Source organism: Suricata suricatta, chromosome 5 (assembly GCF_006229205.1).
Source record: "Suricata suricatta isolate VVHF042 chromosome 5, meerkat_22Aug2017_6uvM2_HiC, whole genome shotgun sequence".
Lineage (NCBI taxonomy): Eukaryota > Metazoa > Chordata > Mammalia > Carnivora > Herpestidae > Suricata > Suricata suricatta.
In genome coordinates, this window is record NC_043704.1 from 102,110,628 (window position 1) to 102,131,140 (window position 20,513).

At 40.4% G+C, this 20,513-nt stretch overlaps 1 protein-coding gene across 3 annotated transcripts in view; it reads right to left on the reverse strand.

Annotated features, from left to right (window-relative positions):
• Positions 1–6,977: 6,977 nt before the first annotated feature.
• PPM1L (protein phosphatase, Mg2+/Mn2+ dependent 1L) overlaps positions 6,978–20,513 on the reverse strand; it is a 288,635-nt gene continuing 275,099 nt past the window's right edge. For all 3 annotated transcript variants that reach the window (XM_029939956.1, XM_029939958.1, XM_029939959.1), the window contains 2 exons: positions 13,891–14,052; positions 6,978–10,322 (listed from right to left, as the gene is read on the reverse strand). In XM_029939956.1, the coding sequence (XP_029795816.1) occupies positions 9,976–10,322; positions 13,891–14,052 (509 nt within the window). In that variant the 3' untranslated portion in view covers positions 6,978–9,975. The remainder of the gene's footprint in view (positions 10,323–13,890; positions 14,053–20,513) is intronic.

A 20,513-nucleotide genomic window follows, 5' to 3' on the forward strand; every position in this document is an offset into this window, starting at 1 on the left:
TTCATTCCTATTTCTCTGGCCCTGTGGCTGGTATTGGAAAAGTCCATAGTTCTTACTCTAACCCAGATGTCAAACGTCCATCCTGAAATCTTGAATCACATGCCTCATTCCATGTTAGAAATTTTCTACTTAGAGAAAGAGGTGGAAGACTGGAATTTGTGGGCTGCATTTCTACTCTGGCTATCAAGTATTATTTTTAATGAAAAGGAGAATAATCCAAGGCCATATTTTTCTGCTTTGTCACACCCAATTCCAAATTCAATAGTCTGCTGATTAACTTTTATTATTCCTCATCTAGGTTTTAGGTACTGGTCACACTTGAGCATTTCACCTTTAAATACCTAAAAGTAGTATTGCATGTGCGTATGTGTTGTGTATTTCACAGTCTCCAGATTCCACAGTGTTCTCTCCTGCATCTCTGAGAATTTTTGTACATGGCTATTCTCTTCTGAATGCTTTTCTGAGAGGTGTGTTATACCATGTTGCTAGACTTCACATGTATGTAGAGCTACTCTAACCCTTATCACCTAATACTGGTTATACTATATAAACTTGGTTGATGAGGTATCAAGCTGGATAAAAGTTGTGTTGTGTTAACAATAAACAATTTTTGCTGCCTACATTTTTTAAAAGTCGCGTTGTTTTGAGCCAGAGCCAGCCTTACTCCTGTTCCAAATGATAGCTCTCGAAGTTGCAGTGTCTCCTATTGTTTGCTTCTGTTGTGCTTTGGTCTTGGCCCATGAATGGTTTTTCTGTTTTCTACATGGCATCTGCACTCAACAGCTACTCTAACTGAAAAGCGCTGAGAAATTATAAAACCCGAGAACAGAAATTAGAATGGAAAATGAGTTTAACCAAAAGAACAGAACAGCGGCAATCCCACGTATAAAGTCCAATAACTTTAATGTGTTTATTTTTGCTTTAATCTTGTCATCAAGGGTGAATGTTTAGCTGTTCATTTTGTATACAACAACACAGAATCAGTGATTGCATGAACACATTAGTCTCTACAAGGCTAAATCTGCCCCTAGCACACATCAAAGGGACCTGAATGACACGCCATGCATCTTGAGTGACTGTGAACCATTATCTACTGAGTTCTACACCAAACTAACATTTAACATTGTTTCAAATGTCTCTTAGAGACAAATATAGAATAGTAGGTATAAAAACCTCTGAAGGGTACCGAGAGTAATGAGGTTTTGCCAAGGTTTTGTTATATTTATCATGGATAATTTTCAAGGGTTAATTTATCAGAAAGTCTGATTGATTTGAGCAATCATTTTGGCCTATGATTTAATGAGTCAATATAATCTGAAGATTAGATCTTTTAGGAAAAAGAAAGCATTGTCGAATAATTTATAGATCCTGGTATCTTATTATAAACAACTTCTTATAATTTTTAAAATAGCAAGAAAGTGCTGATGGAAAAACTTCATGATGTTGCAATTGGTTCAATAAAAGCTTATACAAAATCACTGTTTCAAAATCCAGCAAGGAATGAGATCAGAACTTTGGAGGTATACCATTCATTAAAAAAGACTACTCAATTATGTGAAAATTTTTTTCTCTTCCTTTCTCCAATTCTCCTTCCTTAATAATGGGGCTCCACCTCTGGTTTTAATCTTATCAAATAATAAATTGTTTTGACTTAATTTGAATTGTCTTTTATATGTTCTCATGCTTAAAAACAAAATGGCAACAAAACTCCCCACTTCTGATCACTATGAGATAGTCCCAATCTCTTATCACTCACCTTCTATTATTTTAATTCAGTAGGATTCTAATGTCATTTGGCAGTAGCTAACGTTCCTTGGGTAAGGAAGCAATCGCCATAAACAAAAAAAGATATCTAGGGAAGATGACCAGGCAAAGAACTTAGAAGTGGTGGCTTCTGTGGTTAAAAATAAAAGTCTGGTATTTAGTTTTGTTTTGCCACACAGAAAATAGATGTTGCTATTTTTGTTAAAAATATAAAACTTAAATTCCATGCCTAGACTCTGGAATGTCTAAAGTTACTATGGATACCAAATTTATGATTAAAAAAAAAAATCTGGCATTTAGTCTTCTGTTCATATTTAAAACCAAGAAATTATTATATTCCTGAGACATGTCAATTTTCTGTATAATGAATTCACTTATTTATATATTTAGGAACACTGTTGATAAACACCCTCAGTTCTGGGTTCTCTTTTGGGGCATAAGATTCTTACACTATATAGTTTCTTGGGAACAAAAATTAAAATATGCCATGGAGAGATGTCATTATCCCCTATTCTCCTTTTCTGTAAGTCTCTCTTTCCTCCAGGAGAGGATGCTGGAGGGAGAGACACCTTGGCTTTGACTATACTATTGCTGAGCCCTCGTATGGCTGCTGTCCAACTTGGGTGGAGGCCTCAATGATGGCCTTCTCCAGGACAGCCTTCCCCTTCCCCTGGTCTCCAGGGGCTCTCTGTCTTACTTCCTCACTTCACCCTTAGGAAACTTAGGTGATCTAGCATGGGGTAATTATTTGATGCAATTTGCTTGGATGTGAGCAAGATATTCCAAATCTTTTATCATGCACTCTCTTGTGTGTAGGAAAGAATTACTGTAATTCTGACCTGTCTTCACAAATCTAGGCCTATTGGAAGAAATCATGAAAGATGCCAATTTTCAACCCATTCAGCCATAAGTGAGCATTAGAATATCTATGAAACCTCCCGTGGGCTGTAAATGCCAAGAAGCCAGGGATGGTGCCTGAGTGCTCACCATTATCAGCTATCTCTGCTTGGCACATGGCAGGTGCTCTGAAAAAAAATTAGTAAAGGAAAGAATAAAACATACAAGCAGATGTACTGACAGCAAAAATAGTGACTTTTCTAATGAAATTTGTTCATAAGGTAGATCAATCTGTTATAAAGGCAATAATGCTTATATTTAAAAATACACCATGGACATTCGGCATATAGAAATTATGCACATTCACACTGGCATGTTTAATTTCTTCATTACTATTTTTCAGACTTGTCAGAATACCCATCCTCTGACATTACTAAAATTTCTTCTTCTTCCTTTTGTTTTATGTTTCCTGGCTCACCATGGGAACACTGAGGCACTGCAAAATAGACTTCAGCTGGACAATCTGCACTAAAGTTGTACACGGGCTATACCTCAAATCTCTTTGCTTTACTCATTGAAGGGTAAACTGAAGAATATGTTGTACGTGTTAATTTGTCAATATGAACAAGTATTTCAGACAAATTAAAAAGGGCAAACATTGCTTTCTAATTTTTTTAAAAGTAATCTCTGTTTCCAGTTTGAAGCTTGAACTCATGACCCCAAAATCAAGAGTTGCATGCTCCACTGACTGAGCCAGCCAGGCACCCCTACATTTTAAAATAGAAGCAAAAGTTATTGAATTCTCTCCACTTTTGTATTTGTCACTCTATTTTCTGAATATATGCCTGAGATAAAAGGACAATCAAAATGATCAACACATGAAGCCTGTTTGGTTATAGTCTTAGAGCCTAAACATGGAGAGTAGTCTTGCTTAATGTCCCATGGTTCTAGTTCCAAATAGCAGAATTTGAGGATTTGTACCTTTTCATTAGTACAAATGAATGACTATTAATGAATAGTACATTAAGCAGTCATTGTTTATTCTTACATATACTAAGAAATTTAAAATTTGCTCAAGAGACTTCATTCTCTTGGGCTGTAATTTTACTAACTCTACAAATAACTCAATGTTCATTTTCTTATTTCAATGTTATCTCCTTAACTTCAGAAAAACTGTAGCAGAAAGCATGATTCATAATGTAATAAAATATGCCTTCTTTTCTTAATTTAAAATATTTCTTTTTATAGTATTCTCCTTTAATTTTGTCTCATATTCTCTTGAAAATGCTTTTCTTTACATTCTGACTTTGACCATACTGGAAATTAATTTTAATTAAAAAAAGGTTCCAAACTATTTTTCTTAGATGTCATTCTGCTGTTCGAGCAGTCCTATAAAAGGAGCTTTAGAATTCTGTCTTTATCAACACATAAAAAAAGCATTAGCCAATACTCTAAGTAGGAAGCCACTCGTCTGAGTAGGTAAGACGCAGGAACAATTGCCTTCTACTGATCTGTGTGCACGTGCCAGCAATTGCTATTAAATATGACCCATGCATGGCAGAAGACTGATAATCCAAATTTTGGAAAACCTACATTTTACATTTTTAATGCCTGGGTACCCTTAAGATGTTCTTCCCCAGTTCCTTGATTACTACTTCTACCATTGCTTATGTGCGAAAACGTGTTAAATTATGCATTGTCAGATTTATATAGAAGCATGTTGAGCTAATGCATGATATCATCTTTAACCTCTGAATTTCCTCATGACAAATGGTGATGGGAGAGTGTGGCTGATACACACTCCCTCTCCTACAGCGGTAACGAGTGACACAGGCACATGGTCCTGCCCTCAACGTTCACCCACAACAATCTGCCACCAGACCCTTCACAGCAATCCACTGGTGCTAGAGCCAAGGACTCACGTCCTTGGAGGCTTTGAGATTAATTTGGATTTGGCAAATGTCAGGGGGGATTTTGTAGCTAAATAATACCAGATTATAGGACTTCTAGAATAAATGGAACCACATCTCTAAATATAATTTACATCTTTCTGCTTGCTGGCTGGTAGAGTTTTGAACTATGAAAATGACTATGATGATTGTTAAAATGCACAGCTACTACATGCTCTCTACAAAGTCCTTAGCTTGGATTTAAGAAAGTGCTTATATGGATGCTGGTATGGTCATTATACATCAAAATTAGCATAATCATCCCTTAGTTAAACAGTCTGCAGCTTAATAGTGGTAAAATAAAATGGACAAAGCATCAGTATTATGAATTAGCAAAACAATTTACATATTAAAAAACATCCAGAAGCACATATCTGATGGAAGCAGTGCAGTGTCAACTGTCACTTGCCCTCTGCTATCTGCCACCTAGCCTGAGCAATTTGACTTTCAGTTTTTTACTAGTTTGGATAATGTCTACAGGGTGGGTATATTCCTAAACAGTGGAGGTAATTCTGAGTTAATGAAGTTACCCTAAATTCCCTGTGCACCACATTTTGGACTAAATTTATTTCATGTTATTTTGGGGTTGCCACTCAGAGCTTCCCAGCACTGCCCAGGCTGAGTGAGGACTATGAAGCTATATAATCAAGCCCTACATTTTATGCAGGAGATAACTCACCAAAGTATCCTGGACATAAAGTGTGAAAGGTGGAAAAATATGGGACAGGGATTTTAGAATAAATGAGCTTTGATTGATTTCAGATTTTTTGGTTGCATCTGGAAAAAATGACAGAGGAAAGAGAGTAAAGAAGTGTTAATCGTTTACATTTCCATTATTACACAATGGATACATAATTTTTAAAATCGAGTTAAAAATTTTAAATGAATTAAAACCAAATGTCTTTTCCCCTGAACTATTATTTTAAATATATATATTTAAACTCTCACATAGTGATGAAATATAAATATATTTGTTTTGATTCCATCTGGAAAACCAAGAGGTAACTTCAAAAACAGAAGGAAAGCCCCTGAAATGAATCTGAGAAATCCCTAACTACAGTAAGGCTCCTGCTTATTATTCACATAAAAGAAGAGAGAAGTTTAGAGCTTCAGGTAGGACTTCTGGGCTTCTATCATCAATGGGAGGCTGCTGATGGGCTTATGAAGTCATACTGTGTCTTAACACTGCTTTTACTGACAAATCAGCCTCCTATGTGAAAGGACTAGTGTTTCAAAATTGCAAACTGAACTGCTGCTACAAGAGTCATAGTGCATGAGAAAATATTTCCGTATACCAGATTTCCCAGCGCGGGTCCTGTGGAACACAAGCTCCTTGGAATGTTACTAGGTGTTGCTCAAAAAAGTTTCTGTCCAAATTAATCTGAAAAACACTGAGCTAACTTAAATTACATTTGTTGTATGTTTCACTCTCCTTGACCCCCTGTCCCTGCCATAAGACATTTAAATTAAAACCTTCTATGTGCTTATATGCACATAGTATGATAAAATAGTATGTTTCCCCAACTCATTTGACCATGGAACCCTATATTTGGAAGAGCATCTTTGGAACTTATGTTCTATAAAACACACTTTGGGGAACATTGGATTCTATTACTCCTGCAATGTTCGGCTAAGTAGCTCAAAAGTCTAGATACCAATGATTTAATCTAGAGGCAATTAAATAGACCCCAGTGTGGTATCTAACAGTCATGTCATTTCTGCAGAGCTGGTTCAGGAATGCTGGTGTGACACAAGCTAAGGCAATCTGGGGAGAATATTAAGGAAGATCAGTCTAATGATGATGTGTCAAAGGAAAAACATTTTTTTCTGAAATCATTAAAGAATAAAGCTTTATCCACGGCATGTATTCTTAGACTTTCAAATGCGCTATGAAATGTTGTCCCTTCTAAACCTTCTTCACTGACACAGTTGTAAGAGTATTAGATCTGGCAATAACTCAGGGTGGAGAAGTCCAGAAAACCACGGTCTACCTAGCAAAGGAAAAGTGATCACTCCTTTGTCTATCTCTCATGTATTCCCAGATATCCCAATTCAATCACGTGATCAATTTCCTAGATTTACTTCAGATAGGATTGAAATGATGATGCCATCATTCTAATGCGATCCCGTTTGCACAAAATGTAGGTGGGTTGAAATCATTACAGTTGTATGAACTAAGCCCTGTTTTAAATTATCTAGACTGCATATGCTCCTTTACTCTATAAAACTCTTCATAATACCCTTATTACATAGACAAGATTCAAGACACCAATACCTTTTATCTACAGTAAGGAATAGAATATAGCCACTGCTTACCAGTAATGAGTACATCTGTGCACAGTCGTGTTGTATTAGAATAGGGACTTCAGAGTTACGTGCCTTGGACAAGTTGGTCACATAAAATAAATGCAGGTCTTAGGAACTAGCTTTGGAGTTTTTTAGGTAAGTATTGTTTATTCCTTTGATTAAAGAATTGAAAATACAATGAATTTTTTGAAAAGTTTCCCTACCTTGTTCTACCCCTGCCCCCAATCCCAACCCATGTTAAGAGTACAAATTGCCAGTGGAGCAGCAGGGGAGCAGTGCATTGATGAAGCTCTGGGCGTGGCATCTTGCTGGGGGCTCATAAGCATGTGGTCATTCATTCCCAACTTCATTCCTAAAAGACTGCAAAATCATCCCAAAATTTGGCACCATGGGGCTATTGGCAATGCGAACTCGGGCTGGGGAGTCTGGGCAGCCTCCTGCGACAATTTCAAATCTTTGGCAGTGCTGTTGAGGGAAGTTTCACATGCAAACTTCTCAAGTCAATTTCCCTAAAGGCTAGATTCAACTTCCCTTGTTCCTAGAAGATGAGCCACAGGGCACCCCAGGGGTGATGTCTGCAGACCCCAAACAGAGGGACAGAGGGTCAGAGAGAGCTCCAGGCCAGGGGAAGGAAGCAAAGTACTCTAATTTTAGACACAGCTATTAATCAAACTTCTACTGTTTTGCCTAAAATGTCTATCTTTGAAAAATCTACAAGCCAAAGTGGGAGGAAAAGAGGCAGAAAGAAAGAGAGTAGGAGATACACACATTACATGGTTAAATTCAGAAAGGAATTAATTCTACTAAGCAAAATTCAGAAGCTGCCTTGTGAACCTCAGCTGGAGGGGAACGCATGCACTCCTGCACTCAGTCCACCTAGGAAGACAATGTGCAGGGTAGACAAACATGACTTTACTGTGGCTTTGCCTTTTATCTTCACCAAAACATTTCTATTTTCATTTTAGACAGTAACAATGATCATGGAATTTAACAATTTCTTTCTCTTGTTATTAGGAATTTTAGGGTTAAGTTAAAAATAAAAAGAGAAAACGGACTGTGTAGCATAACATGCTGAAACTGCTTATTCCTGCTGGGCTTTGGTAACTCCAGAGTCAGAGTGTCCTAGATCTCCAAGCAAACTGGGGCCACCTGGCTCGACCATCCCATCACTGAGCACAACCAGCATGACTCCTATATTCCTCTCCTGACCCCCGCCCAAATATACACATCCAAATGCTAACTGTCTCTTAATACACAAATACTTCAATCTAAAATGATGGCAGATATTTCGTACTGGAATATTCTATAGCTAAAAAAATAATCAGGGTTCTCATTCTAAGGTTGGAAATTCTAATGTTACAGTTTACCAAAGTGAGCCAAATCTCTTGGGAAACCATTATTAATTCTAATAGAAGTCAAACAAAGGTGAGTGCTTGAAGGACTCAAGATGGTGCAGTCCTTGGCAGCCACAGGGAATCTTTTCATCCTCCCATGTCCTCCCCTGGAACCTACTTTTGGAAAGCTCCACAGTTGAAGAAGGGAGGGGGAAGGAGCACCGTGAATAGGAGGTGGTCAAGTAATGTGGCCTTTGAGAAGCTCTAACGACAAGTGCCCACTTGAGAAGGACAAAACCAGGTGGACACCTTGACATTTCAGAAACAGAGGGGCAGAGACACAACAAAAATCTTATTTGGTTGTTTGAGCCACATCAGCCAGGCAAACAGGATGACCCAGCATTTTCTGTCAATTAATTTATACAATACTGAGATTGGAAACATGACTTTGGTGATAGGAAATGAAGAGCAGCAAGCTTTGCCCAGAAATAACTCTGAGCCACTTAACAATACATGTTTAAACTTGAATTCCCAGTCAGCTGGGTTGTCTTGAAACACAGGGTGGGGCAGTGGGGGGTGGATTGTGTTTCCCTGGGGAAAGGAACCTGGTGTGGATGGTGATCTGCTACCAAATGTTACCTGCTGCTGCCTTTCCACTGTCAAGGAGAAGCACATGCCAGCATTTCTCACCAAATGCCAAGCCACAGTGGGAACACATACGCAATTCTAGGCTGCTGCTTCTCTGAACACTGCTTGAAAGACATGAAAGCTAACAGGATAGCAGAGAAAAAAAAAAACCCACACTAAAACTGGCCGCTGGGGCTCAGTTCGGGGTGGTGACCTCACCAGCTCTCTCTCCTAAAGCAAAGAGCAGATTTCCCAAGAGGCATTGTGACTTATTTGGCCACTATTTTCCTCTACCCTTAAAGACTGAAGGAATCATGGTATTGTGATTTGCATTATTCATTTTCCCTAATAGGTTGCTTGGGAAGACAAAAAATCATGGTGCCTGGTGGTGAAGTTTCACAGCTGCCCCTTACATAAGGTAAGGTAGAAGTAAAAGGTTAAGGTCATGCACAATTAGGATAAACGCACAAAGACTGGTCAAATGGTACACAGAGTCTATTTAACTAATAAAGGAAGTCAGGGGAAAAGGTTATGTCTGCTGTGCAGGCGGCTCTCATCCTCCCCACTCCCCTCGGTCTCCAAGAGCAGCCACGGAACGATAAACCATTCCAAATCTGTATCTGGGCTGCTGCTGAGCAGAAAAATCTGGGCTCAGGAGGACAAAGCATTCTCAGGATAGCTCTGCCTCTCAGCAACAGGCGTTGATGCACCAGCCCTGGCTCACAGGTGACGCTGCAGCCTGTCTCCTGCAGCTCTGGAGGCCTGCTCTGTTCAAGGCTCCAAAGAGAGGACAAAGTCTGATGCCCGGAGGACCCTGTATCTTGAAAAGAGATCTTGAAAAGAATCTCAAGTGGGGGAATATATGGCACATATGCCATTCACTTCATACATGTGAATCTACAGCTATATATTTATATATTTTGAACATCAGATGAAAGAATTGGGAAAATATGAAGAAACCACTTTCCAGCCTCTCGGCTACAGTGGCCGAGAGCACCCTCTGTTCATTTCTGCATATAGACCTATGGCCACCAGGGAGGGGGAATCCCATGTCTGGGTGGATGATCCTAACTATAACTCCCACGCCTTTCACTACATTAAAAGAGACCAGTGTGTTGAAAGTCCTTTAGTCTAAGGCAGCTGAGACCCTGAAGGGTTCACTGCTCTTCTGTTTTGCTGCTATTCCTGAACTTCACCACCATGACTGTTATATTGTCAGGGCAGCCTCTGTAAAAAGACTGTAAAACTATGCTCTTAGCTCCAAAATGAGGTTCATCCAAGCGCTCCTTGATGAATCGAACAGCTTCTTCATTGCTGAAAGCATCCCAGAGGCCATCTGATGCCAAGATCATGAACTCAGGCTGGAGCTTATCCAGGTCAAAGGTCAGGATATCTGGGTCTGGAATGACCACATTGAGATTTTTCAGCGGATAATCCCCCAGGGATCGAGACATGGCCAGGATTCCCTGGACCCTCCAGGAGCCATTGAAACTGATGAAACCACCTGCAAAGACAGAATGAACCCATTAGCTTGACTAGCTGTTATCTCACACACATGGTAGAGTCTGGGTATGTGTACAAAAGGTTCATCTATTGCATGTGCCCCCCTCAACTCCCCTGGGCACTGCCAGGAGAATATTCCCACCACATGGCTTGAGGTTTCATATTCTACTAGTAGATCCTCATGTCCTCATCTTTGGCATCTTAAAGGCCCTGAGGACTATATCAATACAAATATTGAGAGTAGAAAGATATTGAGAGTAGGTAAGGGCATTGGTTTTAACTCAACAACACCTTGATGGAGCACCAGGCTAGGGACTTGATGACAATTACAAAAGAGTGCTGAAAGACATAAGAATGAAACCAGAGATCCACACTGGGCTACTTCACTTAGCTTGAGGCTTGGGTGCATCGAGATCTCAAAACAACTCTCCAGACTGGAACAGCATTAAAGAAAGGTATATTTTAGCACAGTAGTTAAAGGCTCAGGCTCTTGGGTCAGACTGCTTAGATTTGATTCTTGGCTCTGTCACTTGTAGCTATGTATGACTTCAGAAAAGAAGCTCTATCTCTCTGATTCTAGTTTTCTCTGACTACAAAGCATGGGTAATAACAGTACCTATTCCAGAGTTGTGAGAAATAAAGGACTTATCCCATATAAATCACTTAGCATAGTGCCTAACATAACATGCACTTGATATCATCTATCATTATTTTTTCTTGACGGGAGCTAGAACATTTTTCATTCACATATTATTTGTCAGCTTCTTATTAAATGTATACTCCACACAAGGTGATTTACAGGTTATAAAGTTATATAAGATCCAGACCTTTCTTGAAAGAAGTAGACAGTATAGCAGAAAGGAAAAGCCACATGTATTGACAACTGTAAGCACAAAGCAAAGATTTCCTTGAAATCTTGCCATTTGTACAATGTGGATGTAACTAGAGTATATTATGCTAAGTGAAATAAGTCAGTCAGAGAAAGACAAGTATCACATAATTTGACTCATACGTGGAACTTAAGAAACAAAACAGATGAACATAGGGGAAGACAAGCAAAAATAAGCTAAAAACAGGAAGGAAGACAAACCATAAGAGATTCTTAAATACAGAGTACAAACTGAGGGTTCCTGGCAGGGTGTTGGGTAGGGGGATGGGCTAAATGGGCAATGGACATTAAGGAGGGCACCTGCTGGGATGAGCACTGGGTATTACATATAAGTGATGAATCACTGAATTCTATTCCTGAAATCATCATTACACTGTATGTCAACTGACTTGGATTTAAATAAATTTTTAAAAAAAAAGCAGGATTCTTTCAGGGAGAAACTAGTACCTGCTAAATGCTATAGTCAGGAGAAGGAGCAATGATATCCTTGTGATAGGGAGGAGTTAACAATAAAGCTGAGCTTTGAATGACAGGTAGGACTTCTATGGGCAGAGATGTATGAGAACATTCCAGGAAATGTGGTCTAGTGGGCAGAAGCAAGGGCTCTGGAGTCTATGTCCTGGTCTCTATGTCCTATCTCACCATTCACTAGCTCTGTGTCCTTGGGCACACATGCCTCTTTGAGGCTCCACTTCCTTGGCTGTAAAATGAGGCTGATGACATTATCAACCTCATAAGGTAAGTAAAAAGAAAGCATATGTAAAGAACCAGGCTTGGCTCCCAGAATAAAGTGAACAAACAATAAATGGCAGCTGATACCATTGCTTTTGTTGGAAACAATAAAAGGAATGAAGACAGAAGGACCAACGTGCATTTGGCTCAGACGGGTTGCAGTGTTGTTATGCTAAGGAGGATAGGGAAAGATGTCCTGAAAGGAAGGCTGAGGTCAGAGAAAACACACATAAAGGTAATAAAACCAGTCACTGTCCCTTAAGCCTTGCTATAAAATACACCCTTGACATAGCCGGGTAGATTAACTTCCTTGGAGACTGTGTCCAAATTGGCTTCTATAAAGCATCCTGGTCGGGGTGCAGGTGGTGGGTCTGGCAGGGACAAGGAGGAAGGATGAAATGGGAATGCCATTTCAGAGGGGCACGCTGGATGCTATGATGATGTTTCCAGGTACTGTGTATTCCACACACCCTTGCCTGTGTTTACACAAGCACAGGCTAACTGTATCTTAAGTCCAGGGTTGCAGTGGACTCACAGGGAAATGGTGTCTTTGTAAGTAAGGAAGCCAGCAATCTCACTCATATTGCTTGAAGCTGGATAGATGCTCCTAAAACATCGTTTGTTCCATCCTACCAACAAAAAACCTGACCAAAGCTTTCATTAAAAATTATTCTGCATCTCAAGCTGTCACCGAAGCAGAAGGTTGTAATAAAATTCAACACTTTTTGACTCAACAGTACAGCTTCCTACTGTAAAAACTCAAATGCTGATTAAGTTCTTGGCAGAAGCTGACCTGTAGAGACCGAGAGTCAACTGCAATTACCCCGGGCAGCAGGGGCCCATTCTGGTCAAAGACCCAGGGTATATGAGCTCCCCTTGGACAGCTGGGTCTGCCGCCTGGCATGCCATGCAGAGCCTGCGCGCTGTGCTTGTCAGGCTGCAGAGGGAAGGGTTCCTCCCTTTCACAGCTAGAAAACAACCCCTCCAAAGTGAATTATGAAAATGTAATCATCAACTGATCTTCTTTCAAGTCTCTGTCCTAATGTAATCTTGGTGAGGCCTATAGAGACCATGCCTGACACTCCCCATTCGCTTGCCTGCTTTGTGTCTCTTCATAATGATTATCACTTTGTAATACACCAGATAACTTACCTATTTTTACTTATTTTATTGTTAATGTCTATCTACTCCATTCTTGTGCCATCTCAATTCCAGAATAGAAGTTTGTATCCCAGCCTCTAGATATTGAAAGAAATGAATAAAAAAGGGACATCCGTAGCCCCACCGCAGAAGATTTGCTTGTGCCAGGCACTCACTGAGCTAGGTGCTGGGAGCAGAGAGAGGAACAAGACCAAGTTCAGAGAGCTCACAATCAGGAAGGCAGGACAGATAGGAGAGCCAAGTACGTCCATACATTGTGAAAGGTAACCCGATAGGTTACCCACATAGGATGCTGGGAAAGATGAAGGGGCATCTAATCCAGACTGGTGGAGGCTTTGGTGCAGTGAAAGGGAAGACTTCCAAAAGGATACCTTTAAATTGAATCATAAAGGACAAGTGATCGTTATCCAATGGATGGTGGGGATGGCCTGTGCAAAGGCAAAGAGCTACTGGAAACATGGTTCATTTGGGGAATGGTTAGTGGTTTGGGGTGGCTGGAGGGAAAGAGGGTATGGCAAGCAGGCGCCCAAAGATCTCGTTAGCTTTTCAACAGGTAAAGGGCTTTTTCGGGGCCCTTTTGGAATCTTTGGCCATGAAGAAGGGCAAGTTCCACGGCCATTTGACAAATGTCACAAAGTTAAGTCTCAGCTACCTCAGCACCAACCTCTGTGTTCAACTACTAATCGCTGGGTGACTTAACATCTCATCCCCCACAAGCAATCCAAGCAAGCCACCTTGTTCACCGAACAGGATGGCAGACAGTCCTTGGAGGTATTCACAAGCTCACCAGCTCTCTTTATCCTCTTTCGCTCTTTCAGTTGGTAAGGTTTGTGATCATGAGATAAAGGAATGGCGTTCCCATCCTTGTCACACAGGACCCCTCTTGAGTCACCCACATTGGCCACAGTGAGGTCCTTATCTGAGAGTAGAGCAATCAAACACGTTGTACCTGAAAAACAGAAGAGAGAGGAGCAACGTGAGAGGTCAGCAGTGCATTGAGATTCAGCTATTTCTCCGTGTTACTGGATTCTTCAGTCATTAAAACTGCTCCTGCTGGGTGAGAATTTAACTCCAGACACTCTGAGAATGATAGCTGTTCACTTCAACAACACTGATCCAATCTGACAGTCCATTTTCTTAACCATGTTAGAGTGTTACTGAAATAAGCTAGGATAACATTATCATTGTCCCAAATCATTTTTGTTTCTGCTCCTCTCAATTTAAACACATATCACATTTAAAAGGATTAGGAGAGAATCCAAATCAATTTGAAGCTTCAGACAATTGATACATAGTTTTTGCTTCTTATTGGTGCCTCATGTCTGTGGAGTCCCAGAAGGTGGGGAGAGAAAGGTCGTGTGGGCTCCTCAGTTAGAGGGGCTGGAAGAGGCAGGAAATGACAGATGCCAAGAGCCTGAGCTTATGCCGCCATGGGGAGCCATGAAGGAGCTGCCTCTACAAGCTTGCCTATATAAAGTCTGCGGGCAAAGACTGGTAGCCAGAAACAGGTCAGCTCCAAGGTGTGATGGGGACAGACTATAAAGGGAGAAGCAAAAAGACCTACAGCGATGATAGAGAGGAGATGGAGGTAGATGGAAGATGGGGGTTGGGGTGCTCAGAGTGAGAAGAGAAGCAAGACAGATGACCTGCTTGCCAATACAAGACAGAAAAGGACAAGCTCTTCTCAAACCCTTCTTGAAATGAGAATGGATAAGAGCAAGTAGGAGTGGGACAGTTCTAGTCTACTTAGAGATTGCCCTTAATTTCTGCCCAGTGTCCTCTGCCCAGCTCTTTTCACTCTCCCCCCCACCCTGCTGACAACGTCACTGAGTATGCAAATTCCCGCTGAAATGCACAACCCATTAAGCTGTTGCTTCAAACTGTTAACGCCTTTCCTCGTTAAAATTATCCATCAACATCTTCATTAGTATTTCCCTCCTCCTTTAGAAGGTCATATTCTATAACGGAATGTAAACTGCATCTAAACAGCTCTGTCGTCTTTACAGAAGAAGAAATAAGACAGAATTCTTATATGGACATAAAGAATAAATGTAGGTCAATATCAAGAGCAGGAAGAATAATTAGGTATTTAATATATTCAGGTATTATAGCTTAGTTTGAAATTCCATTCTTAAGCCTACTTAACTCAATACTGCCTTGATCAAAAATGGAAATACATGAAATATTGGTTAACTCAGGATTTCTGATTAAAAAAAGCTTTGTGAAAGAGAAAAAAATTAATCTTAGGGATTATCCAGGCAAATTACAAATCTTTTACCTTTAAAAACACTATAAAAATGAAAATGTAAACACAAAAATAATTCATCAATTAGAAATTATTATCCTCAGTTTTTGATATTAGCTGCCTTTTGGTCTTCAACCATCCTCACTTTCTCCTCAAGAATATGATTGGGTTAACTTGTCTAACATAATCAGAGAATATAAGGCAGATTCTTAAAGTATGAAAGGTGAAACAGAAACATTACTTCAGGGGTGCCTGGGTGGCTCAGTCAGTTAAGCTTCTGACTCTTGATTTCAGCTTAAGTCATGATTCCACAGTTTGTGAGATTGAGCCCTGTATTGGGCTCTATGCTGACAGTGCAGACCTTGCTTGGGACTCTTGTTCTCTCCTTTTCTCTCTGCCTCTCCCTGCTTTCTCAAAATAAATAAATAAACTTAAAAAAAAAAGAAACATTGCTTCCTTGGATATTGCATGGCTTGGGGGCAGTGTATTCTCTTTGGTCTTCCCTTCTCACTCTGCATACTCTGAGAGACCACATTCCTGACCTTGGCCTCCACTACCATCTAAGCCTGTGCCATTAGCCTGGTTGACACTCCTAATTGGCTTGTTTCCACTTGCCGGTACTGCTGGGGGTTCAGGGAAGGGCTTTGGGCCTCCCTGTGAGGGAAGCAGAGGAATCCACCTGTCTACTGGTCCCCCATTTCAGCACAGCAGCTCTACACCAATCTGCTAGCTGTACTGAGCTGCCAGGTAAGTCTTTTGTTAATAAAAGAGGAAGGGAGAGGTCATTCCTACACCTAGAAAAAAAAATTGAAATTTAATCATATATGTGATTAAGAATCACAGAAGGATTTTAAGCAGGATAGTGTCATGATGAGATATGTATTCTAAAAGATCATTTCAGTAGCAATATGGAAAATAAACCAGATCCAGGAAGAAAGATAGAGATAATGAGCATCTGAATTAATGTAGATAGAGGGTAGGAGACAGATTACTTAAAACCTGAATAGAGAGGTCATAGAGAGTGAGGGAAATTAAAAAGAGAGGGAAAAGTCTAGGATAATGTCCCAGTATCTGCATGGGGGGAACTGGGTGCTCCACGGATAAACCTCTAAGGGAGGTCTGCTTGGAGCTTCTGGGAAAGGCTTTCTCTCTCATTAACAGAGACACAAGGAAGAAAATGATCTGCTTCTTTGGTCCCATGTTGGCTCATGTGTTTCCCAGAACTGTGCCAGCCGTCTTGAGCCTCAGGGTGGTAAAGAGCCTGAGTCCCTAAGACATCAGGGAACTGCTGAACAAGCCTGAAACCAACTTGTCTTGTAAGACATTAAATATCTTTACTACTTGTGGCTTTTTAAGTTGGATTCTTCTGTTCCTCATAGCATCCTAACAGGTTCAGGGGTTTATAGTCCAATAAGGGAGGATCTATTAATAGACTCAGAGTGGCTGCTTTTCTTTACTCATATGTTGTTGGATATACTTAAGATTCAAGGCCTGCCAATTCCTTTGTCAAGAACACAATTCCATTGTTTCTATGGGTAAAAAAGATCTATCTCACAATGTGGATTTCAGAAATTTACTGCTCTGAGACAGTGGGGAGTGCCAATATTAGCAATAGAATCTCAGACCTGGCCAAAATGGGTAAGCCCCAGATGGTGAATTAGAGCTGCAGGCTGTTTTTCGGATCATTGAAATGCCACCCATTCCCTCTCTGTAGAAACCTGCCTGTATTCTGGGTAGAAGCCCACGCACAATCTAAAAAGTCTGCTTCCCTGGGTCACCTGGGTGGTTCAATTGGTAAGCATCCGACTTTGGCTCAGGTCATGATCTAACAACTCATGAATTTGAGCCTCAAATTGGGCTCTGCTGACAGCTCAGATCCTGGAGCCTGCTTCAGATTCTGTGTCTCCCTCTCTCTCTGCCCCATTCTTGTTCATGCTCTCTCTCTCTCTCTTTCTCTCTCTCTCTCTCTCAAAAATAAATAAATAAATATTAAAGAGCACTGGGTGTTGTATGTAAACCAATTTGACAATAAACTACTTAAAAAAAAAAGAATAATATTTAAAAAAACTGCTTCCCTGTAAGCAATTTACCTTTTGGGGTTTGCAGTCTTAGTTTGAAATTACAAAAGACAATTTATAATGTAGTCTTACTTTAGAGAGCAAGCTGCTTTGTGGCCAAAAGACTTCCAAAAAACACTGCACTTCCAAAAACACTAAGTGAAAATGGACAAAATCATCATTTCTTTTGTTTGTGTGAGAAAAAAACACCTTCCAAATTTTGGCAAAAGTTTTGATATGAAAGATTTATTCCACCATAGCACTATTTATCAAATACCAGGTTCTGACAATATTACTTAATACCTCAGGATGCTTCTACATTAACAGTTTAATCTAGATGAGTACTAAATTGCAAATTTGGAAGATATCTTGGGACTTTAACCTAGTAGCCTCACTCCACAGATTAAAGCAATGAAAAAAGTGAATTCACACAAACTAGACTTCAATGTCCTAACTGAATGAGGTGGGCAAGTTATTTAACTTTCAGACCTCAGAAATGGCATCTAATCCAGTTACTTAAGCTAGGCGTTAGCCTTGCTTTTCTTTTCCTCATTCCTGACATTCAATCCATCATTAAGTTCTGACCTCTAAGATACATCTTAAACCCTTCCAGCTCTCTTGTTCTCATTGTGTTGACTCTAGTCCAGGCCACCATCATTTCTAAGCACTGTTATTTCAGTAGTCAGGTTTAAAACAATGGTGGCCACATCCTGCATCCTCTGACCCCGCCTAAATTGTCCAATGTCATGTCATACTACCCTTGCCCTTGCTTTCTCTCCCTTCTGTTGCACAAACATGCCAACCCTTTTGTTGTCCTTGGGCCTTTGTATTCACTGTTCCCTCTGCCTCGTATATTTCCTTGTCTTTGACACTGGCTGACTAATGCACACAGTGATGTCTTAATTCAATTGTGATATCACGCAAGAGGCCTTCTCTGACGGGGGGATCTCCCCTTTATCTCCTTTATTGACCTCACAACACACAATTATGTAAATTCTTGTATATTTATTTAAACAATTTAATTAATGCCAATCTTCTGTTCGATGTAAACTTCACTGTCTGCTTGTTTTCCCTACTACAATGCTGATGTCTAGCACAGCAGCTACTCAATATTTGCCAAATAAACAAATTAATAGATGAATGAATAAATAATCACATGCTATCTCTTTATCTCAGCTCAGCTTCTGCTGACTTGCTCTGAGCATGTCCACCTCATTCAATACTACAATGTACACCATCTTCCGGATACTGCCACAGCAGAGAGACACTCAGTGGTAGCAAAATACATATTACCCTTCGATCGAAACATGTGGACCCTCCTGTATCTGTGTAACCATGGACACAGGCACACTGCCAGTAAGTAACTAGAGAGAGCTTCCAGCCCAGGCCCGTCCTGAGCTCTGCTCTCCAGTCCAGGCTCCTGGTCCAATGCAAATGGATCATAGGTAGGGCTTGTAGCCTCACCATGCCTTCCAGAGCCTTGGGACGTGATAAAAGTGCCTCATGGTGTTCATTATATGAGCCTTCTGTGTCTGCTTCTGACCTCAGTTTGTACTTGAGCAGAACAGACATGTTTTCGTGTTGTGAAACATGACCTTAGTTTGTACTTGAGCAGAACAGACATGTTTTTCTTTAGGGAAAATCCACAAATGGTAATTATTCATTAGTCTATTCCTCTAAACCAGCATTCTCTCCTCTGATTTAATTTCTGGGAGGCAGTATAAAGGCACACGAGAAAACCTCTTCTGGACTTATTTAAATATTATGGCTGGATAATATTAGGCACTTACTCCACTTGGTGACTTGAGCTTGAGAAAAATGTAAATCCTAATGAAGGTTAAGTAACTTGGGTTAGTTCAGGTACCTTTGAAAACCCTAGTCATCAATATTTTTAAAACTCCGTGGTAGTTAATACCAAAATAGTGATAACAGTTTATTTAGCACTATAAATGCCATTAAGTGGCTCACAAGCACACTTGTAGTTGATTTCTAACTCCTCAGTGGGGGTGAGGACCAGGCTTTATTCTTCCATTTTAGCAGATAGGAAAACGTCACACAGAGGCTTCAAGTGTCTTACCCCTGGTTACCCTGCTCAATGCATATGCACTGTGGGACTAAGTGCCTAAAAAACCTGAGAGTTCAGAATTGTTACTCTAGTAATGATAACAATGATAGACCCTACTATTTAAACTTTTTATTATAATTCTAAACATTTACTTCCATTGTATACTTAATCTGCCCAAGATAAGGCATAATTATCCCCATTGTACAGATGGGGAAACTGGGTCTCAGGTAGGATAAGCATTTGTCCTGGTCACATGGTCACATACTTGGATTGACCACCAGGCCACACCTTTGAACAACCAGCACTTCTTCCTATTCTAAGCTGTCCTCTTCCTACTCCCAGAAGTAAAGATTTCTGTGACCTGCTTCTATGTTTCTGTGTTTCGAATGGTCCCCATCAACTTGCCCCCTTTTGCAGTGTGGTTGGTACAAGTCACAGAAAAGTTTGTAGAGGATGTGAGGGCGATCTGGCTGCGACATCTGTCACCCCATTGATCGCCAGGGTTGATTCGGCTGATCTGGCTGGCTAGGCGGGTGTCCCCTTCCTCCCTCATCGCTCCATGTGCGTCCCTCCCGAAGCTGCGCGCTCGGTCGAAGAGGGCGACCATCCCCAATAGAGGAGGACTGTTCTTCGGTCAAGGGTATATGAGTAGCTGCGCTCCCCTGCTAGAACCTCCAAACAAGCTCTCAAGGTCCATTTGTAGGAGAACGTAGGGTAGTCAAGCTTCCAAGACTCCAGACACATCCAAATGAGGCGCTGCACGTGGCAGTCTGCCTTTCTTTAAAAAAGAAAAGAAAAGAAAAGTTTGTAGAACAGGAAAAAATTTGATCATGTGATATGAGCTTCATATAATGTAACTGTGATTGTATGAACATAAACAATGCTGCTACATTGAAAATTCTCAATAATGAGCAATCAGAAGGCAGCCTTACCTCTCTGAAATAAAAAAGATGTGGCTGGAATTAGATGACCTATCTTTTCAATTTTAATATTCTGCTGGTCTTGATTTGGAACTGTAAACTCCAATGCCTTTAGGAAAGGAG